We start from the raw sequence: 20,046 nt of genomic DNA, 5'->3' as shown, positions 1-20,046 counted from the left end.
ACCTGACAACTTACTTCATCTAGGTGTGTACTCCATACGACCCTCATGCTTTGAAATAGTATGCTAAACAGTTGTCGTTGGGGGAACATTTTTAATATGTTTCGCCAAAACAAGACACGTTGCAGGTTAAGTTTAAATTTCCTGACAATGTTCTTCTAGCAATGTGCAGTTTACTATCATTAGACTATACTTAAATTCCTAGTTTGCTATTAGTATCCGCGTTTACTGAAAATCCTTACGTAGTGACAGCATCACACAGCAAAATCTTTATTTTCATGTTTCTTTCATCTGATCACTCTTCCAAAAAATAAAATTTACTGCCAAAAAGGCGTGAATGAGGGTCTGGGTTGGGCGTCCTTCATTTCTGCCCATTCTTTAATTTTGTAGGCCGTTTTCTCTATTCGTTATATATCTGCTTTTCCCATTATTAGCGTCTTATCATTCTTTATTCTTAATTATTTTTGTTTGAATATTACTCTCTTCTTTAATTTTTGTTTGTCTTCATTCTGCATACCCCAATCCACACCTCATGCACACATTTTAAAGTTAGCATTTTCCTTATCGATCTGGAACACCACGCGCATTGAGTACGCCGACCTTAAAACACGTAACGTCATTATTAGAAATGACGTCACTGGCATTGCATTCATCAGGATGGACTTAGCAGTTTGCCTTTTCATCTTGAACGTCTTCATTGAAAGATGTTTAGGTTTGTATGTGCCTACAAAATGTAAAGACCGTAAAAAAAGTCTGTTTGATTAAAAAGGGGCGGAATGGCCCTTTTCCGGAAGTCGGGGTTAACCTTTATTTTCGCGTGAACTCGGGATTTAGCCTACCATTATCGTGAGACGGATCATAAATATTTTTTTCAGAATCCAGGGAAAAATGCATTATTTTGTCGGGAATTCGTGGTAACAACCCCTCCTACCGCCGTCAGAAAAGAATAGTAATCAAGACCAGTAGTGGATCAAGGGTCGTGCGAGAAAGGAAGTTTTTTTTAACGATTTGAAGGACAAAAAAATATTTCCTTTGATCAAATGGGAAGCAAACGTACTCCAGACCTTTTACCTTGAACACGTCCAACCCCGTTGGGCAATTCCCTCAGAATTGTTTTAGTTGAAATGATAGGACATTTTTTGAGTGGGAACTCACTTTTGTCAAACGACTGTAGTCATAGCCAGAGGTGCACATAACACTTTAGTTTAGTTTGAACATAATTATTTATAGGGAAACAAGTTATTGCAACTTATATTAATCCCTTTCCACTTTGCGAATGCGAGTGCTGCCTTGTAGCGGCACAAGCCTGCTCTTTTTCGAAATCTACAAGGGTGTCTTTTACGTGCAAGAGATATGGCTCTCTCTTAACACGGGTCAGCCATTTATCGCCCCCTTCCGACGGACTATCATCGTTTCTCAAGGCCAAACTCGCAAATGGTGCCAAGAGAGAGCCCAAAATTAGTTCCTGAAATGTTCCACACTGGCAGAACGGGGATCGAACCAGGAACCTTTGTGTCAAAAGTCCGATGGGATAACTTTAGCCGTGTGGAACCGTAGCTTTTTGGTCCTTGTGATATTTGTTGGCATAATTGGTCCGCAAATTGTAAAAAAAATATCATAAGGACCTATTAACCACGGTTCCGCAGGTAACGCTTGTAACGAAAATTGTATGTAGTGTCATGCAAGTGTTTTTAAAATTTCAATATCATGCCAGTGTTTTTAAAATTTCAATATCATGCCAGTGTTTTATAAAAATTCAATATCATGCAAGTGTTTTTAAAATTTTAATATCATGCCAGTGTTTTTAAAATTTCAATATCATGCAATTAAAACTTCAATATCATGTAAGTGTTTTTTCAAATTTCAATATCATGCAAGTGTTTTTTTATTTTAAAATTTCAATATCATGCAAGTGTTTTGTTTATTTCAATATTATGCAAGTGTTTTTAAATTTCCATATCATGCAAGTGTTTTTTTTAAATTTCAATATCATGCAAGTATTTTTAAATTTCAATATCATGCAAGTGTTTTTTTTAAATTTCAATATCATGCAAGTGTTTTTTTCAAATTTCCATATCATTCAAGCGTTTTTTATTTAAAAATTTCAATATCATGCAAGTGTTTTTAAATTTCAACATTTTCTTTTACTTTTTATTATGATGGTTAAAGGTGCGTTCAATGGAGAAGCAACTCTTATGGATCACATACTGTCTGGATATAATCCAGCTGCTAGACCTAGAATAAACGCTACAGAATCAGTTATGGTCGATGTAGGATTCTACTTAACTCGTCTTGATCACACGGTACGTATGAATTCACCTGTTAAGACTGATATGTGAGATTTCCCACTTACCAACACCTCCAACCCGGCCTTTGACCAAAATAATATAAAACGAAACACCATCTTTTTAAATAATAGATCTAACACACAAAGGGGTTAATAATATCTGTATTTGTTTGACTACAATTGAACATTTCATTTTTTTACCGTTAAAATGTATTGATTTTTCCACTTTGAAAAGTATTTTTGTTTAATTTAGATCAAGCAATTAAAGTTGGAAAACTGGTGAAGACAATACTAAGTTGTTAAACTTATATCTTCTCCGTTTGTTTAATTTTATGAACAATACAATTTGTGTAAACTTAATAAAGAAAACTATAATTGATCATTCATATTTGCAAATTCCAATACCGTTTTATAAGAACATATTTCGTATGCAGTTAACTTTAAAAAAAAACCAACCAGGAAACCCTTGCATAATGCATGTTATTAAAATACAGGGGGAGTGGGTAAATTATTAGAATTTATTTTAAGTAGAAGTGGGTTCAAATTGCAATGTTTTATATGTTTCAATTTTGGTATTTTTATGTTACTTTTTCATGTTCTTATATTTAGTACACTGTATGCCAACATTGGATATATCAAGGTCCAATTTTCAACATAGATTAATCATTATGATATTTTTTTGTGGGAGAGGGGGGGGGCAACATATTTTTATTTCGAGTCTAAGTGCACATGGAACTTAGCGGGTTTCGCCGTGGTATTGACTTGGTAAACATTGTTTAGGACTTAATTCATAAGAGAAATTTGATGTAAACGGAAATGACATTCAGAAATTATAGCGGAATACCATTGTACTTTCTAGTATCTTACTTATCATTCAGTCAACATTTACATTTTTTCAGGATTTGCGGAATAATAAAATGATAACAACAGGCTGGATGGTTGTGGTACGTATCCGTTTTTAATGTTTTAAAATAAACATCTATACAAAAAAAAAAAAACGAAAAAGAACCCCAAAAAAACCCCAAGAAATTTGGAAACCCTCTCAGTGTTCAATAATGTTAAAATGAATGACATGCCTAAGGATATATTTATCATAAAAAAAAATCAAGTTGAAGCACGACCTTCTTTCTCTTCAGGACCTACCACATTTGTGTAACAATGATTTCTCAAGAACTGCTATAAGAAAAAGAATACATGCTTCTGTGAGATGGACCACAACTATAGTACCTTATGTATATTTTCTCCACAATTCGATTCATCCTTGAAAAAAAGTGAATATAATATTTTTTTAATGAGAGGTGCATTTTCGACAAATCATATTTTTTTTCATAACTGCATTGTGTATTTGGCTCATTGTAGAGATGGCATGACGATTTTCTAAGATGGAACGCAACAGATTTCAACAATATAAGTAAAATAATAGTCCCTACAGCTAAAGTTTGGAAGCCAGACCTTGCTCTAGATAACAGGTAGTCTGATTTTTCTGTTCGCGCGAAAACGTTACTTAGCGTACATATTTGCACTAAAACACTATCATTATAGTCCGCATACATTTTGCAGTACTTATATGACTTTTCTATCTATGCTTCATGATTTTAAATTCAAAAGATATAATCAAGACTTGGACACAATTTTTGATTATAGTTGCTGCATTTCACCCTTATAGTTTCTGAAAGAGCAATACACATGTTTTACGAAGCTTACATTATAGATGCAGCCTTTCAGGAGTAATTTGTATAAAGTTCTAAAAGTTTTTGAGTATTCAATAATTAACTGAAAGAAATAATACCTTTCCTATACGAAAGCCGAGAAGGCTCATCTATAATTCAGAATTCAGCATTCAGAATTCAGAATTTGGAATTCAGAAGTGGGAAATCATTTTTAACCGGATTTTTGTGACAAAAATGTCGGTTATTGATTTGGGGATGTACGGCGGGCGGCCGGGCGGTCGGGCGGCCGGGCAGTCGGGCAGTCGGGCAGTCGGGCGGCCGGGCGGTCGGGCGGGCGGCAATCAAATGTTGTCCGTGCATTAACTCATGAACCGTTCAACCAAAGTTTTAAAATTTTAATATGTTGTTACTGACAATTAAATGAAGGTCAAGTTCAATAATGGCGATTTTGACTTTTACCGTTCAGGAGTTATGGTTCTTGAAAGATTGAAAAATGGAGTTTCCAGTCGTGTCCGTGCATTTACGCATGAACTGTTCTACCAAAGCTTCCCAAATTTTAATATGTTGTTACTGATGACAAAATGTAGGTCAAGTTCAATAATGACGATTTTGACTTTTACCGTTCAGGAGTTATGGTTCTTGAAAGGTTGAAAAATGGAGTTTCCAGTTGTGTCCGTGCATTTACGCATGAACTGTTCTATCAAAGCTTCCCAAATTTTAATATGTTGTTACTGATGACAAAATAGAGGTCAAGTTAAATAATGACGATTTTGACTTTTACCGTTCAGGAGTTATGGTTCTCGAAAGATTGAAAAATGGTGTTTCCAGTCGTGTCCGTGCATTTTCTCATGAATCATTCAACCAAAGCTTTTGAAATTTTTATATGTTGTTACTGATGACAAAATAGAGGTCAAGTTCAATAATGACGATTTTGACTTTTACCGTTCAGGCGTTATGGTTCTTGAAAGATTGTAAAATGGCGTTTCCATTCACGTTGTTGCATTTACTCATGAACCATTCAATCTAAGCTTTTCAAATTTTAATATGTTGATACTGATGACAAAATGGAGGTCAAATTTGATATTGACGATTTTCACTTTCACCATTCATCAGTAATGGTTCTTGTGATATTGCCAGGACACAAATAAATATTAATAAATCCGGTTTGCTGTCGTTGTGACAGCCTCTTGTTATCAAGTGTTATAACATACATATTGTAATAATTGATATATACACTCCGCCATAAGTTAAGCACCACCCAATTTAATTTCGAAATAATTATTTTCTTAATTATTTTTTTTATAAAAGAAATACTATATATTAAACCTGTAAACAATAGGTAACTTTTGGATACAGGTAAAATGTCAATCGATTACATTTTGATTGTTCAAAACCAGTTTTAACAACCTGTCTTATGTGTTTTTCGCGTTACTGTTTTTGCCTAAACACAAATGATTTTAGCACGTGCATTTCGCACTTGAATTAGCCATTGATATCAAACTTTTAAGATGGCAAGACGAAAACTGAGTATTGCGGAACGCTGGCAAGTTGTAGGTATGGCAAATACAGGTCTAAGTTGCCGTAGAATAGCGGTCCATTTTGGTGTTAACCACACTGTGATTATCAGGCTCCTGCAGAGATACCGACAGACAGGGTCAGTTGAAGACCGCTCTAGAGCAGGCAGACCACGTAAAACTACTCCCAGAGAAAACAGAAATCTTTCCCGGCAAGCAAGATTGAAACCTTTCTCGTCTGCTGATCTGCTTCGTAGCCTTTGGCCTATTGGGGGTAGAGTAAGTGTGCGGACTGTGATACGTAGGTTGCAAGGGCTCGGAGGCCAATAAAGCGCCCGGAATTAACTTTAAGACACCGTAGAGCAAGACAACAGTGGGCTAGGAACCATCGCCGATGGACTTTACGCATCTGGAGAAGAATTCACTGGTCCGATGAAAGTCGTTTCTTGCTGAAGCCCGTCGACGGCAGAACACGTGTTTGGAGGGAAAGAAACACCGCATATCGGAACAATAACATTCTTGGTACAACAGCTTTCGGTGGCGGCGGTGTAACAGTACGGGGATGTTTTTCCCATGACTGTAAGCTTGATATGCATGTTCTTCACGGTACCCTGAATGGACAAAGGTACCGGGATGACATCCTGAACACCATTGTATCGCCTCATTTTGACAATCACGCGTTAGCTGATAGACCGGTCTTTCAAGATGACAATGCGAGACCTCATCGCGCACAAATTGTCAACGCATACCTGACGTCGGAATCAATAGACACTTTACCTTGGCCGGCCATGTCACCTGACATGAACCCAATTGAACATGTATGGGACTTTATCGGCCGTAAACTTAACCAGAGACAACCAAAATGTGCAACATTACCAGAATTGAGGGTCGCTTTGGTACAGGAATGGCAGATATTTCCACAGTATAGGCTACGAAGACTTGTGGAAGGAATGAGGAGACGTGCATTGAATCTCTACCGGAAGCGCGAAAGCTATACACGATATTGACTTTATGAACCTCAATTGACAGTAAATGTATACTTGATTGTTTTCCCAAAAGTTCAAAACTGTATCATTATTTGAAATTAATGAAAATGATCAACAAATTAAAACATTTTATAGGGATTTTTACTTGTTGTTTTTAACGTAAAATTGAAAGTTCCCTTCACACAGCAGAAAGCATAAAAAAAAACCTAACTTTTATTTTTTTTATACTGCACAATATTTACATTTTATTTAACCAATGTCAACACGATTAACTCTTATTCAAAAATATTGAACTTTTGGATTTGAAAATTTCTTATTGATAAAAATATGGATGGTGCTTAACTTATGGCGAAGTGTATATGTTTTAGTTGTGATATGAAAATTGTATGCCTGTCTTTATGTTAACTACTCCCCCTTATATAAATAGTTTATATCTATTTTGTTGTCCATAATATAATCTATAGTGGGGGTTCTTTTCGTCATATCTTTGTGCTTTTGCCGTTTTTGAATCTACCCCTGTAGGTCTCTGGTTCAAAAAGTCCCCCTCATCATCGTCCTAACATACACCCCTACGTTGTTTTTCAATCCTAGTTTCAAAGTCTATTAACTCCCTCAAAATATGTTCATTACACGATAATACAAATACTACCTATCCCCACCCCCGAATGTATCATGTTCGAAAAAAAGAAGAAGTTGCAAACAACCGTTTAACGTCATATTAATCAGTTCTTCTTCACTATAGGTGCGAATCCAGGTGGATATCTTCACTGTAAAACGAAAAAGATGCGAATCAGATAAAGATATTTTTTACAGTACTGACCTTAGATCAAGCATCACTTTATCGGACTCGTATCTTAAACTATCCATCTGTATTTTGTTGCAGATTTCATACTCCAAGAGTAATTAACCCTCTTCAAAAGTCAACACATTGATGTTGACTCGAATTAATCCGACAAAATTTCCAGCAATTGTTTATAAGACTAAGGTAGCTCTTAAGTCATAATCAAAGGTAATAAAAAGTTTTTGTAACGATGACAAGAGGTGTTAATTACAATTGGATCTACTGAACATATGAAAAGAAGAGAATGATGACAAAACAAAACATGAGGCTTTTTTTTTGCTCACCTTGGTCTATGTGCTGCAGTGCATATTAAACAAAGGACACTCAAGAACTATATAGGCAAGAATATAAAGAATAAAACTGCCAAATGTCCTAAAGATTACCAATCTGGGAAGTAATCAAACAGCAGGTTGTCCGATGCGTGTGAAAATTTCAACGGTAGATAGATCTTGATGATTAAGTTTCAGAGATATAAGCTTAACTTTTTTTACCACCTTTTCCATTTTTAGCCATGGCGGCCATCTTGGTTGATGGGCGAGGTTTTTAGATACATTTTGTTAAACAAAATTCCCCGAGGATGGTTCAGACTAAGTTTGGTTTAATTTGGCCCTGAAGTTTCTGAGGATAAGAATTTTGTAAAAGATTACAAAAGTGTACAAAAAATTGCAAAAAAATGACTTCAAAGGGCAATAATCCTTATGGGGTCAATTAATAAGAATGTGTATCTCCAAGGAACTGAGACAAATATCCAGCAAATATCCAACATGAGGCGAATAATGGGAATAATAACGGACAAATACAAATAATATGGAGAATGGAGTTGGTCATTTTAGAAAAGTTATGGCAGATGCATTGTCGGTAAAATGAGCTGTCGGAATAATGAGCTGTCGGAGTAATGGGTTGTCGGAATAATTGGATGTCGGAATAATAGTTGTAGGACTCACGCGAGGTCACCTAGCCGGCTCCTATCAGGCAAAATATAATGCAAGGTTGCACAGATGTTTTAAAGTTAAAAAAATCGTTTTTGAGTTATTTTGTACGAAGTGTGGACGACGGACGGACAGCGGTTATACAACAATACCGCAATAGTGTTTTTTCAAACGCACATATACAAATATTTGATCCTTTAAAATCTAATTTCTTTAATTCTCCAGCTATTTCAATTTCAACTATTGAAATCTATCATCGTTTTTGTGGAATCTAAATTTTACATGTTTGAAGATATTTTTAAGAAATTGTGATACGTTTACAGATCGTTTGACCGTGCCCTGATCGTTTGACCGTGCCCTGGTAACTGAACCGGACAACGCGCACGGATGAGTAACGGATAGCATCTCAATTTGTAAAGCCTCGGTCACACCTTACCGGATAGCATGAACGGACGCCTAACGGATGAAAATAAAAGTTGTCCGTTGACAAAATTGTTATCCGTTGGGAGTCCGTTGATGTACTGACCGAATAAAACGGATGTGTAACGGATGCCTAACGGACACACACCGGATATGCAACGTACGAGAAACGGAAACGTACCGGACAGAACGGATGTCGAATGTACATCCAACAGACGAGTACCGCATAAAACGGACACCTAACGGAAGCGTACCGGATAAAACGGATGAACAATATATACGGAAAAATTAAAGGCGACAATAATAATACATGTACATCGCATAAATATTCAAAATGTTTAGGTGTAACCGTGTAACTGGTTTTAGTTTATTCTTCAAAAGGTCAGTGTCTGACCTGCATAAGAGCTGCTTGATTGTGAAGAATCGCCCTTACTCTAAGGTCGATTGTGAATAATAAGAATTCATGAACCTTAATAAATCTGACATACCAATAATTGGCATTTCTAACGCGAAATTTACAATTGGCATTTATCCGTTTCAGATCCGTTCATCATCCGTTTTATCCGTTATACGTTTGTTCGTGTCCGTTCATATCCGTTAAACTCCGTTATTCATCTGGTGTACCCCTTAAGTATATGTTGACGGCCAGTGGACAATTTGGAGCATTTTCAAAACAAAATTATTTATTACAAAACTTGGCCAGCTTTTTCTATATGTCTCATTTTTTATTAAGTTAAATACAGTCAAGTCAAAATTTAAGATACGTGATGTGGGAAATGAAAATTATCATCGCATGTGGTCAGTGACTGTATGTCAATCAACTGTTTCAAATAAACATTTCCCGCGCGTGCCTCCCTAAAAACTTGTCATAACAGTATCATAAATTAAAGTACTAGAACAAATAATAATGGTTATATTTAAAAAGTTATTAACTATTTATTATCAATTATAAGTTCCCAAAAAAAACCCATCTTTATATACAAGTCTGAGAAATAAATTAAACATGTATAAATTGTTTTTATTTTTCCTTTTCTACAGACAATCATTTATATATACATGTATAGCATGATATGTTCAAAGACTGTAATATCTATAATATGTGTTCTGTATTATTTTTGTGAGGGTCTCAAGGTACAAATGTAGATTAGTGCTAATTGAGTCACATTCTTTAAATACAGTAATTATTATTATTATAAGAGCTTTACAGCGACCGACTTCAAATTAAATACAAGATAAAGATAAAGATATAAGGAATACACAGGTTATTTACTTGTCAGATTATAGTATCATAACGTTGAAAACTTGCTGGCTTAAGATAAACATACATAATGAGTTTAGTAGTTCTGTAATTGATAGTCTATGATGATCGGTCATTGCTTTCCGTTTGTATAGTGAGTGTCATTTAAAACGCAACAACAAATGGAACATTATTGTGTAAGTTTGCTTTCACCACACTAAAAATCGTGGGAAATTGATATCGCCTTTCTCAGCAAGATATGTACACGTTCTTATCGCGTCAGTGGAAAGGGGATTGCAAATAAATATAGGATATAATATATCTCTGAACTTTTTTTTCACAATCAAACACCTTTCCGAGAAAATGTTTCACGGAACTAGTAAATTCCCTTCAGAAACATGCGTTTATACGGGTGTTGCTAAACGGCGGAAATGGGAAACGGAACGGAAAGAGAAACGGAAAGGAAAACGGAAAGAAATATTTCTATGGACGGAATATAAGGGGAAATGGAAAGAACTACGGAAATCAATAACGACTGAATTCACAAAATCACACAACAAATATGTTGACATTTCATCTAGGTCTGTGTGCATCTAAACAATCATGGGAACTCTCCAACATTATAGACTTGAAAGTTGAATAAACCATGTCAAAAATCACTCTATCTTTACTTTTTAACCCAAAACACAAGAGATGATTAAAAAAGTCGATATTTAAATAATTTAATAAAAGTCTTCTTACTATAACGAAACTTTGACTTGTATGTAGATCTTATCTTGTTGATCACTTTTGTTTTGAAAGGTTTTAGCAATCTTTTAAATACGGGTTTTAAGATAATTGGCATAAACCAGTCATGAATACCGGCGTAATACCTGAGCAGATATTTAGGCATTTGCGCTAATTATCTCAAACATCATTACCTAAAAGATGATGATAAAGTATATGATCCAACATAATGCGTAATGAGATAGATTATTATAATATCATTTAATGGTGTCTTTAATGGTTGCGCCAAAACATCGATAAGGACACGTTACAGACATATTAATATTATGTTTTGAAAAAGCGCCATATAAACTGAAATTAAACAGTTACAGGAAACCAGATAAATCTCAATGTTGGATTTATTCATTCTTATGCTTCCGAAAGCAACTTCCGCAAGCAAAGAGTGTAGTATATAGTGAGTATAGTGAGTGATTTTCTCAATTTTTACATTAAAATAAAGTGTATTCAAATTTCTATTCTACTTCCCGGGTTTCGGCTGACCGATTGTTGTCCATACACCATTGTCCCATTAGGTTTCTTGTATGTTTTCTTTCCATTGGCATTATACAAGAAAAGATACAACGAAAATCACCAATGCAGAACAACGCAACAAGATACACCATTTCATCATTCTGAGTTAAGGCAATTGAAAAAATGAAACAAAGAAAAAACGATTAAAATCATTTTTCCAAAATTTGATCACTTCACAATCTATCTATAGAATCGAGGCCAATGTCCATCTTTTTAGACCGTATGTAGATTTGTTTGTTGTTGTTTAGTTACTATCTTATTGACGTTTATCCGACTTTTTTTCCAAATTACAACAGTCGAACAGACTATATTGAATTGCATGAACGTGTAGCGGGGTTGCTTCCCCTCCTAAGTACAGGTAGAACATATAAAGCCAGTCTTGATCAACTGAGCTATGGAATCGATTCTTTGGCTCAGTGGGTTAACGCACTGACTGTCACGCAGACGACCGGGGTTCGCGAATCCCGGTGGTGAAGATATCAATTTGTAGAGTAGATACATGCTCTCCAGTTACATTTGGCGCCCGACTAAAAAATCCACGATGGTTATCTGGAGTATAGCCAGGGTTTGTGTTGTTTAGAGTCATACATACATTAATACATGTATAAAGATATGATGACTCTTGTGGTAGGGGAATAGTGTAGCGGGGTAGAACATATAAAGCCAGTCTTAATCAACTGAGCGAGGGAATCGATTATTTGGGGCTCAGTGGGTTAACGCACTGACTGTCACGCAGGCGACCCGGGTTCGAATCCCGGTGGTGACGATATAAATTTGATACATGCTCTCCGGTTACAAACGATGTACGCATGACATTATCAAATATTAAAAAAAAAAACATAGTCTCATCATCTCTTGCTAATTATTTCAACACTTTATGCTTTAAAATATTTTATTTTAAATGCATTCATCTATTTATCTTTCTTTGTAAACATATATTATACTATAAAAAAAAGACAACATAGGCCTATGCAGGCGGAAACCCAGTTGAAATAGAACAAAAGAATCGAAGCTCTTTGTTAGACATGTTAGAGAAGGCGATAAATGCGTACTGTAATGTTTACTATAGTAACCAAAACTTTAAAAGTTAATAGAAACAAATAAAACGATAATTTTCTTCTCAATTACGAAGTGTTTTATTGTAAAAACACCATTTGCATAAGTTTTCAATTTATCTATTACATAGTAGTGCAGAGCATTTAGATATCAAGTCGACGACATGGGTATCTATCAAGTTGGATGTAGAAAATGCATAACCTTCGATTTAAAGAAAAATTACCATGGGCGGAGAACATGTCAATCTATTAGTTCTAAAATTTTCGTGTCTGCCCTTCCATTATGTGACTCAGAAAAAAATCCAAAAAATGGGTAACAATTGTATCGAAAAGAGAAAATCGAGTGCACCTTTTTATGTTAGGGCCGTGTTTGAGGTGTATATTTTGTCTTTAAAACGTACATAAAAAAATCACAGTACGAAAAGATGAAATATATGGGTCAAGTGAAATACCTATCTAATGAATAAAAAAAACAGAGTAGGTGTGTTCGAATAGCTATATTTTTACTAAAAGTACTTGACGACAGTCTTTTAAGTTGGATGATGAAAATGCATATCTCCGAAAAAATATTATTTTTTTGTGTGTGATAACTAGGGTTTATAATCTTCAAGCACTGAAAATGTTTAGTCTGCCCTTCCTCGAAATATTTAATTGGAATATTTTTAAATGTTTAAGAATTTTCGAAAATTCCACCTGACAACTGATCAGACAATAGTTTTAAGTTGAATCAATGCAGACAAGATCATTAACTGGTGCTCATTAGCTAATAGATACATTTGTCTTTTAAAATACAACTGACATATAAGGATGGTTATGGTGCTATGTGGATAAATTTATCGGTTTTCAAGAGCAAAATTGAAAGCGCGTCATCCCTACAATGGCTTCCATTTCTACGATTGAGAAAATGAACTAGCGTAATAGGTAGATAATTTTGACAAAGTAGATTCCTGACTGTATGTAGATAAAATAACAACAACAACAAAATGTTAATTCTTTCTTTTTCCGTTTTTCCGTTTACGTTCCGTTTTCCGTTTCCGCCGTTTAGCAACACCCGCGTTTATACACGGGCAAATGACAAAAAAAGGGATTGTAGTTAGACTAATAGGCATGTAATATAGTGTTGAGAGAGAGCAAGCCCAAAGGTAGAAAAGTGCAGAATCCGCGTCACCTGTTTGTCGCCTTGCCTTTTCCCCTTAAATAATCCCTTCCGAATTATATTTATAAACTATATGGAGGTCCGTATCTACATGTCAAAATACAGATAATTGAGAATACTTTTTTTACAAAGTTTTGCCAGAGAAATTATCTTTCGATCATGAAAAAGCTTTTACTACCTAAGTTTTATGTAATTCTAGTTTAATTTTAACGCTAATCGGATTTTCGCTTCTTTTTTTTTGGTTCGAAATAAGATATTTTCGGGGTTTGATGAACATGCATGTTTTTAGAGAGTAAATAAAGACAAGGAATATAAACAGCGTAGTGGTGTACATGTATGTTGGGATGGAGGTTAGGGTGGAAGTTATAACAATAGGATTACAGGGGTCGATTTAAAACCAGTAAACACACAAAGATGAAATGAAAGCAAACCCTCCTATATAGATTATGCCATGGACAAATAAATATAATTTCTTTATATAAGAAGGAGTATAGATGATATAAAGACAGGTATTAAATTTTCATATCTTAATGAAAACAAATAGTAATTATTACAATAATAACTAAGTTTATAACATTATAAAACGAATATTTCCAGATTCTGAATTCCGAATTCTGAATTCTGAATTCTGAATTCCGAATGTTGAATTCTGAACTATAGGTGAGCCTTCTCGGCTTTCGTACTTTCCAGTTTGGGACTTTAAATATATGTAATGCACATGTATGTAATGAACAATTCTTACAGTGAAGTGAGGGTTAGTCATATTAAATATACAGCAACCCAAAATTTCATTCTAAAAAGAAAATACCCAAATGAGAGTTAGGAAAAAATCATAGTCATATAATAACAATGACTATTTTTGTTTTTCAATATATATAATGTTTAAAGCTTATCTTTATCTATAATAATATTCAAGATGATAACCGAAAACTGAAATTTCCTTAAAATCATCAATTCAGCGGAAATAACAGATACCCGATTTTGCTGATAGTTTCTGGGCAGGTATACCTTGACCTAATAAATACTTTAACTTTGTTTGCTCTCAATGATTAATTTTTTTTTAGATATTAGTAAAAAAACTGAATTTTATCCAATGTTCTATTTTTAGCCATGGTAGCCATGTTTTTTTTGTTGGAGGAAACAAAAAATAAACACAAACTTAATTCTAAACTAAATAAGAATCATTCACCTTAAGTTTAACTTAATTTTCTTCAGTTAGTTTCTGGTGATTTTTTTTTTTAAAGTTGGAGAACATGATAAACAAATTGTTCAAATTGTTCTTAAAGGGCAATAACTCCTTGAGGGTAAATTGACATTTTTTGTCATATTTAGTTTTGTAGATCTTACTTTACTTAACATTTTTGCTGTTTTAAAGTTTATCTTTATCTTCAATAGTATTCAAGATAATTATAACCAAAAACTGCAAAAATTCCTTAAAATCATCAATTTTGTGGTAGCACCCCAACAATGGGTTGTTAGATTCGTCTAAAAATGTCAGGGCTGATAGATCTTTACCTAATAAACAGTTTTACCCTTGTCAGATGACTCTTAAAGCTTTAGTTTTGAGATATAAGACGAAAACTGCATGGACACATATGTTCTATTTTAGCCAAGATTAATCAAAATTGCAAATACGTTTATAAACTAGATACCCAAGGTAACATTTACTGTAAGTTTAAAGGTATTTGGCCCAGTAGTTTCAGAGGAGAAGGTTCTTGTAATTGCTTACGTAGACGACGGACGCCAAGTGATGGCATGAGCTCTCATTGGACCCATCGGGCCTGGTGAGCTAAAAATCAGACACAAGTGTCTGTGTTCTGGACATACATACAAGATGTAAATGAGTCATTTTAGGTATTGTTTTTATTTCTTTAGTGCTGACGACTTGTACACATCCATATACAACAGTGCATTCCAAGTTGTGATATACAGTAATGGATCAATGATGTGGGAGCCCGGTGGTTCATTCAGCACTGTATGTTATTTTGATATTAGGTCATACCCTTTTGATCACCAGACTTGTGAGATCATCTTTACCAGCTGGCATTACACTTTAGATATGTTGAACTTATCATGCAGTGGAAACGTGAACAAAGATACGTTTTGGCGGAATGGAGAATGGGACATAGAGCATACGAAGCTGATCAGACGAGAATGGTCGTCTGGAGGGAATACACTGGAGTATATATACCCAGAGGTAGTATTAACAGATGTTTTGCGTCTTATTGCAAATGTCCATAATTGTTGCATCGAATAGTATATATTGAAGTAGAAAACATCATATGTATAGGCAATCTAATTAAAAACCGATCACTTATAAGGTTTAGACCACAAAGCAGTAAGTCACACACCAGACCACTCACAAGTTTTAGACCACAAAGCAGTAAGTCACACACCAGACCACTCACAAGTTTTAGACCACAAAGCAGTAAGTCACACACCAGACCACTCACAAGTTTTAGACCACAAAGCAGTAAGTCACACACCAGATCACTCACAAGTTTTAGACCACAAAGCAGTAAGTCACACACCAGACCACTCACAAGTTTTAGACCACAAAGCAGTAAGTCACACACCAGACCACTCACAAGTTTTAGACCACAAAGCAGTAAGTCACACACCAGACCACTCACAAGTTTTAGATCACAAAGCAGTAAGTCACACACCAGACCACTCACAAGTTTTAGATCACAAAGCAGTAAGTCACACACCAGATCACTCACAAGTTTTAGACCACAAAGCAGTAAGTCACACACCAGACCATTCACAAGTTTTAGACCACAAAGCAGTAAGTCACACACCAGATCACTCACAAGTTTTAGACCACAAAGCAGTAAGTCACACACCAGACCATTCACAAGTTTTAGATCACAAAGCAGTAAGTCACACACCAGATCACTCACAAGTTTTAGATCACAAAGCAGTAAGTCACACACCAGATCACTCACAAGTTTTAGACCACAAAGCAGTAAGTCACACACCAGACCACTCACAAGTTTTAGATCACAAAGCAGTAAGTCACACACCAGACCACTCACAAGTTTCAAAGTGCTACGGATATCCCATGTTTAGGTTCTCTTGATCCAATTCTCTGATATTTTACCTATAACTTTCAGATAAAAAGTATTCAGATTGAAAAGTGATGTGGATCTTTAGATTTTTTTTTTTAATAAACACATGATATCTTATTGTTTTAATAAAAACAGGTAAAAAAGGAAAAGGATGTTAGACTGTGAAAATTATAAAATTGAAATTAAACTACATGTATATATAGCCCAGGTGGTCGTGTGGTCTAGCGGGACGGCTGCAGTGCAGGCGATTTGGTGTCACGATATCACAGTAGCATGGGTTCGAATCCCGGCGAGGGAAGAACCAAAAATTTGCGAAAGCAAATTTACAGATCTAACATTGTTGGGTTGATGTTTAGACGAGTTGTATATATATATATATATATATATATATATATATATATATATATATATATATATATATATATATATATATATATATATATATATATATACCAAGGAACATTTTTTTTTGAGTTTTTGATTGTCATGCAGGATTGACATGTGCCGAAAACGTTCTTACTTTTCATTTTAAAAATAATTGCTAGTAGGGTCTTAGATTTTTTGGCATGTAGTCTAACCCAATTTACATATTTTTTTATGTTTGTAGATTGTTATCCAGATTCACATGCGCCGGAAGATCCTGTATTACATCATCAACATTGTATTGCCATGTTTCTTCATGTCACTCCTAGTATTAATGGTGTTTCACTTACCACCGGACGCTGGGGAAAAGGTTTCACTTGGCGTTACTGTGCTGCTTGCATTCTCAGTGTTTCAATTGATGATTGCTGAGAGTGTTCCATCTACATCTGATGCTACGCCGATGCTTGGTAAATTATATTAGTATGTTACTTTTTATGTATTAGCAATGTGATGCTAAGGTCCCTCTTTAATTAACTTGTTTCAGTCATCTTCTATAGGTTTGACTGAAATAATTTGGTTTTCATACCGGCAGCATGTTAAAGTTTTATGCTTTCCAACAACTTACAATTTTATCTTTCTAAACTTAATGTTGACATTCCAATAGAAAAGTGTTGTAACTTTTATACCGATGTCTTTGTGTTTGGTTTTATTAATTGGATTTTCTCTATGTTGTTTGAAATAAAAGCATTTGTCATGTTGAATGCTGTATCATGTGATGTATTAAAAGTGTTTTAAAAGAGATTCGAAAGATACAAAAGGAACGAACAATCAAACTAATAAGTTAAAATAACCTAACAACGCCAGGGCTTATAAATAGACAGACAAATGATAGTACACAAAATAAAACATATATAGAAGGATGATCTCAGCTCCTCAAGCAGGGTAAGCAAATACTGCTCCTTATGTAGCACCTGTCGTGTTGCTCGTGTTAGTTCAAATCCAATGTTAGATCTAAATCGGTAGATCACATTCGGGTAAAAGTCATGGGTGTAGGAAGAAGCGCAATACTCGTGACTACAGTCATTACTGGTTATGTTACTAGCAATGTTTGTTATGGCCGTTGTTGCAGGGAACCATTCGAAAAATTGAAACAATTTTATTTGATTTTTTTTTATGAAATTCTAAATAATCAGAAAGGAAGAATTAAGTTTGAGTTGCTTGAAGTTTTAAGCTTTCAATGTTGTGTTTTGTATACTGTTTATTGAGACTCTTTACTGTTTTTGTTTTTAGTACAGTCTCTCTTTTGATACGACATTTGGTCATTTGGCAATTTGATACAAAACTGTCAAATTATGACCGTTCAAAATCCCTTTTTTGATCTTTTTTTATTTACTTATTTGACAATCTAGAACAAGACTCAAATAAATACCTACCGGTATTTATGTTTTGGACTGAGATTTTTATTGTATGGACTGAACTTTTAAGTCTATAAATGTTTTCCCAAATATTTCTGTGACAATAGTAACTTAGATTTTAAATAAGTTAAGTTAGATTAGTCAAAGCTTAACTTTAAATTCAAGTGAACGTAATGAAAAAAATTTAAGTGACTTGAAAAAAAAAATCAAGAAAAAAATTACAACCAGTCAATAATGTAAATACAAAATACTGGATATCAAATATGATAGATATAAGGAGATGTGGTATGAGTGTCAATGAGACAACTAAACATCCATGTCACAATTTATAAAATTAAACCATTATTAATGCCAGTCTAATAAAAAGACGACCTCTCATCGCTCAGATAATTATTCACCTTGAGCGATGTATTATTATTGACCATTCGAAATTCTTTTTTGCGAACTCGTCTTCAACTGAATGTGTGATTACTGTACCCTATTGCTACACGGGCCTCAAGAGATTTCAAATCGAAAATAAATGCAAAACATGTGTTTTTGTGTCTTTCAAAACACAAATAAAATACAGAATTAATTGCAGGATAAAGACAATAACTGTTTATTGTCTTTAAATATCAGCTGTATTTGTACTCGGCTCGAAACAGGTGTAATAGCTCGCTAAAAGCTCGCATACGCCTCGTACAAATACAGCTGATATTTAAAGACACTAAACAGTTAAACAGTTATTGTCTATTTCTCTTACTCATAAGTAAGTTTGTTTGTTTATTTCAGAAATATATTTGCTGTTCTTCATGGCTGAATCAACGTTTTCTGTTGCCGTATCAGTAATTGTACTGAACCTTCATCTTAGAACTGAATATAAACCACCTCCTAATTGGTTAAGAAAACTTGTTCTGCATTGGATGGCGAAAATGTTATTCATGAATGTCAGTGAGGCAAACAAAGTAGTTCCGGAAAACAAAGATTCGGCCCACTCAAAAGATTTTGCTTCAAGTTCAATGCCAGAAGTCCACGTTGACAGGAAAGAAAGTAAGATTATTAGCAACTTTCATACATATCATACGCATGAACCGCACCCACATGAACTGCATACGCATGAACCGCATCCACATGAACTGCATACGCATGATCAGCATATTCATGAAGCGCATTCGAATGAACTTCATATTCATGAACCGCATCAGCATGAAAAACATCTGCATGAACCCCATCAGCATGAACAGCATCTGCATGAACTGCATATGCATGAACTACACCCGCCCACCATAAACATTGGTGAATCACATTCTGCTGACTCTGGAATGAAAGACCATTCAAGTTCACATTTTCATACGGTGCATTCCCCAGTATCTACTAAAGTACATTTCGATGGTCATTCAAATATGTCTCCTCAACTTGAAAAGTCGGCTTTAAGAGTTATGAAAAGTCTTGCCAATTTAGACCATGTACCAAAGAATCAGTCTCGTATAGAATTCATGAAGCTGATAAAGGATACTTACAGAGATTTGTGTCAACAACGGGCAGACGATGAACTTGATCAGTTATTTGAAAATGAATGGAAGAGGATAGCCAGGGTTGTCGATCGATTCTTCTTTCTTATAACATCAATGTTTATAGTCATATCGTCTATTGCAATATTTGCTGTAATACCATATGGTCATTCTGATTAAACATATTATGTTTGTGTTGTAGTGTGGTTGTCTCCTTGACGTTATCCCCACATCTTTTATCAATCCCCTGCTGTCAAGCGGTTGTACTCGATCTATTTATTCAAATTAAGCCTTTATGAAAATTATCTAGACATTGAAT

General features: G+C 34.7%; 1 protein-coding gene across 1 annotated transcript; it reads left to right on the top strand.

Annotated features, from left to right (window-relative positions):
• Positions 1 to 602: 602 nt before the first annotated feature.
• LOC139485008 (neuronal acetylcholine receptor subunit beta-3-like) lies at positions 603 to 19,922 on the top strand. Its single transcript, XM_071269098.1, has 7 exons — positions 603 to 709; positions 2,167 to 2,300; positions 3,184 to 3,228; positions 3,644 to 3,753; positions 15,264 to 15,585; positions 17,067 to 17,289; positions 19,009 to 19,922. The coding sequence occupies exons 1-7, from the start codon at positions 655 to 657 to the stop codon at positions 19,905 to 19,907; spliced, it is 1,788 nt and encodes a 595-aa protein (XP_071125199.1). The 5' UTR covers positions 603 to 654; the 3' UTR covers positions 19,908 to 19,922.
• Positions 19,923 to 20,046: the final 124 nt, after the last annotated feature.

This window comes from Mytilus edulis, chromosome 8, assembly GCF_963676685.1.
Source record: "Mytilus edulis chromosome 8, xbMytEdul2.2, whole genome shotgun sequence".
NCBI classification, from domain to species: domain Eukaryota; kingdom Metazoa; phylum Mollusca; class Bivalvia; order Mytilida; family Mytilidae; genus Mytilus; species Mytilus edulis.
The sequence above is the reverse complement of the archived record's forward strand: the minus strand, read 5'-3'. Positions and strand labels throughout refer to the sequence as shown.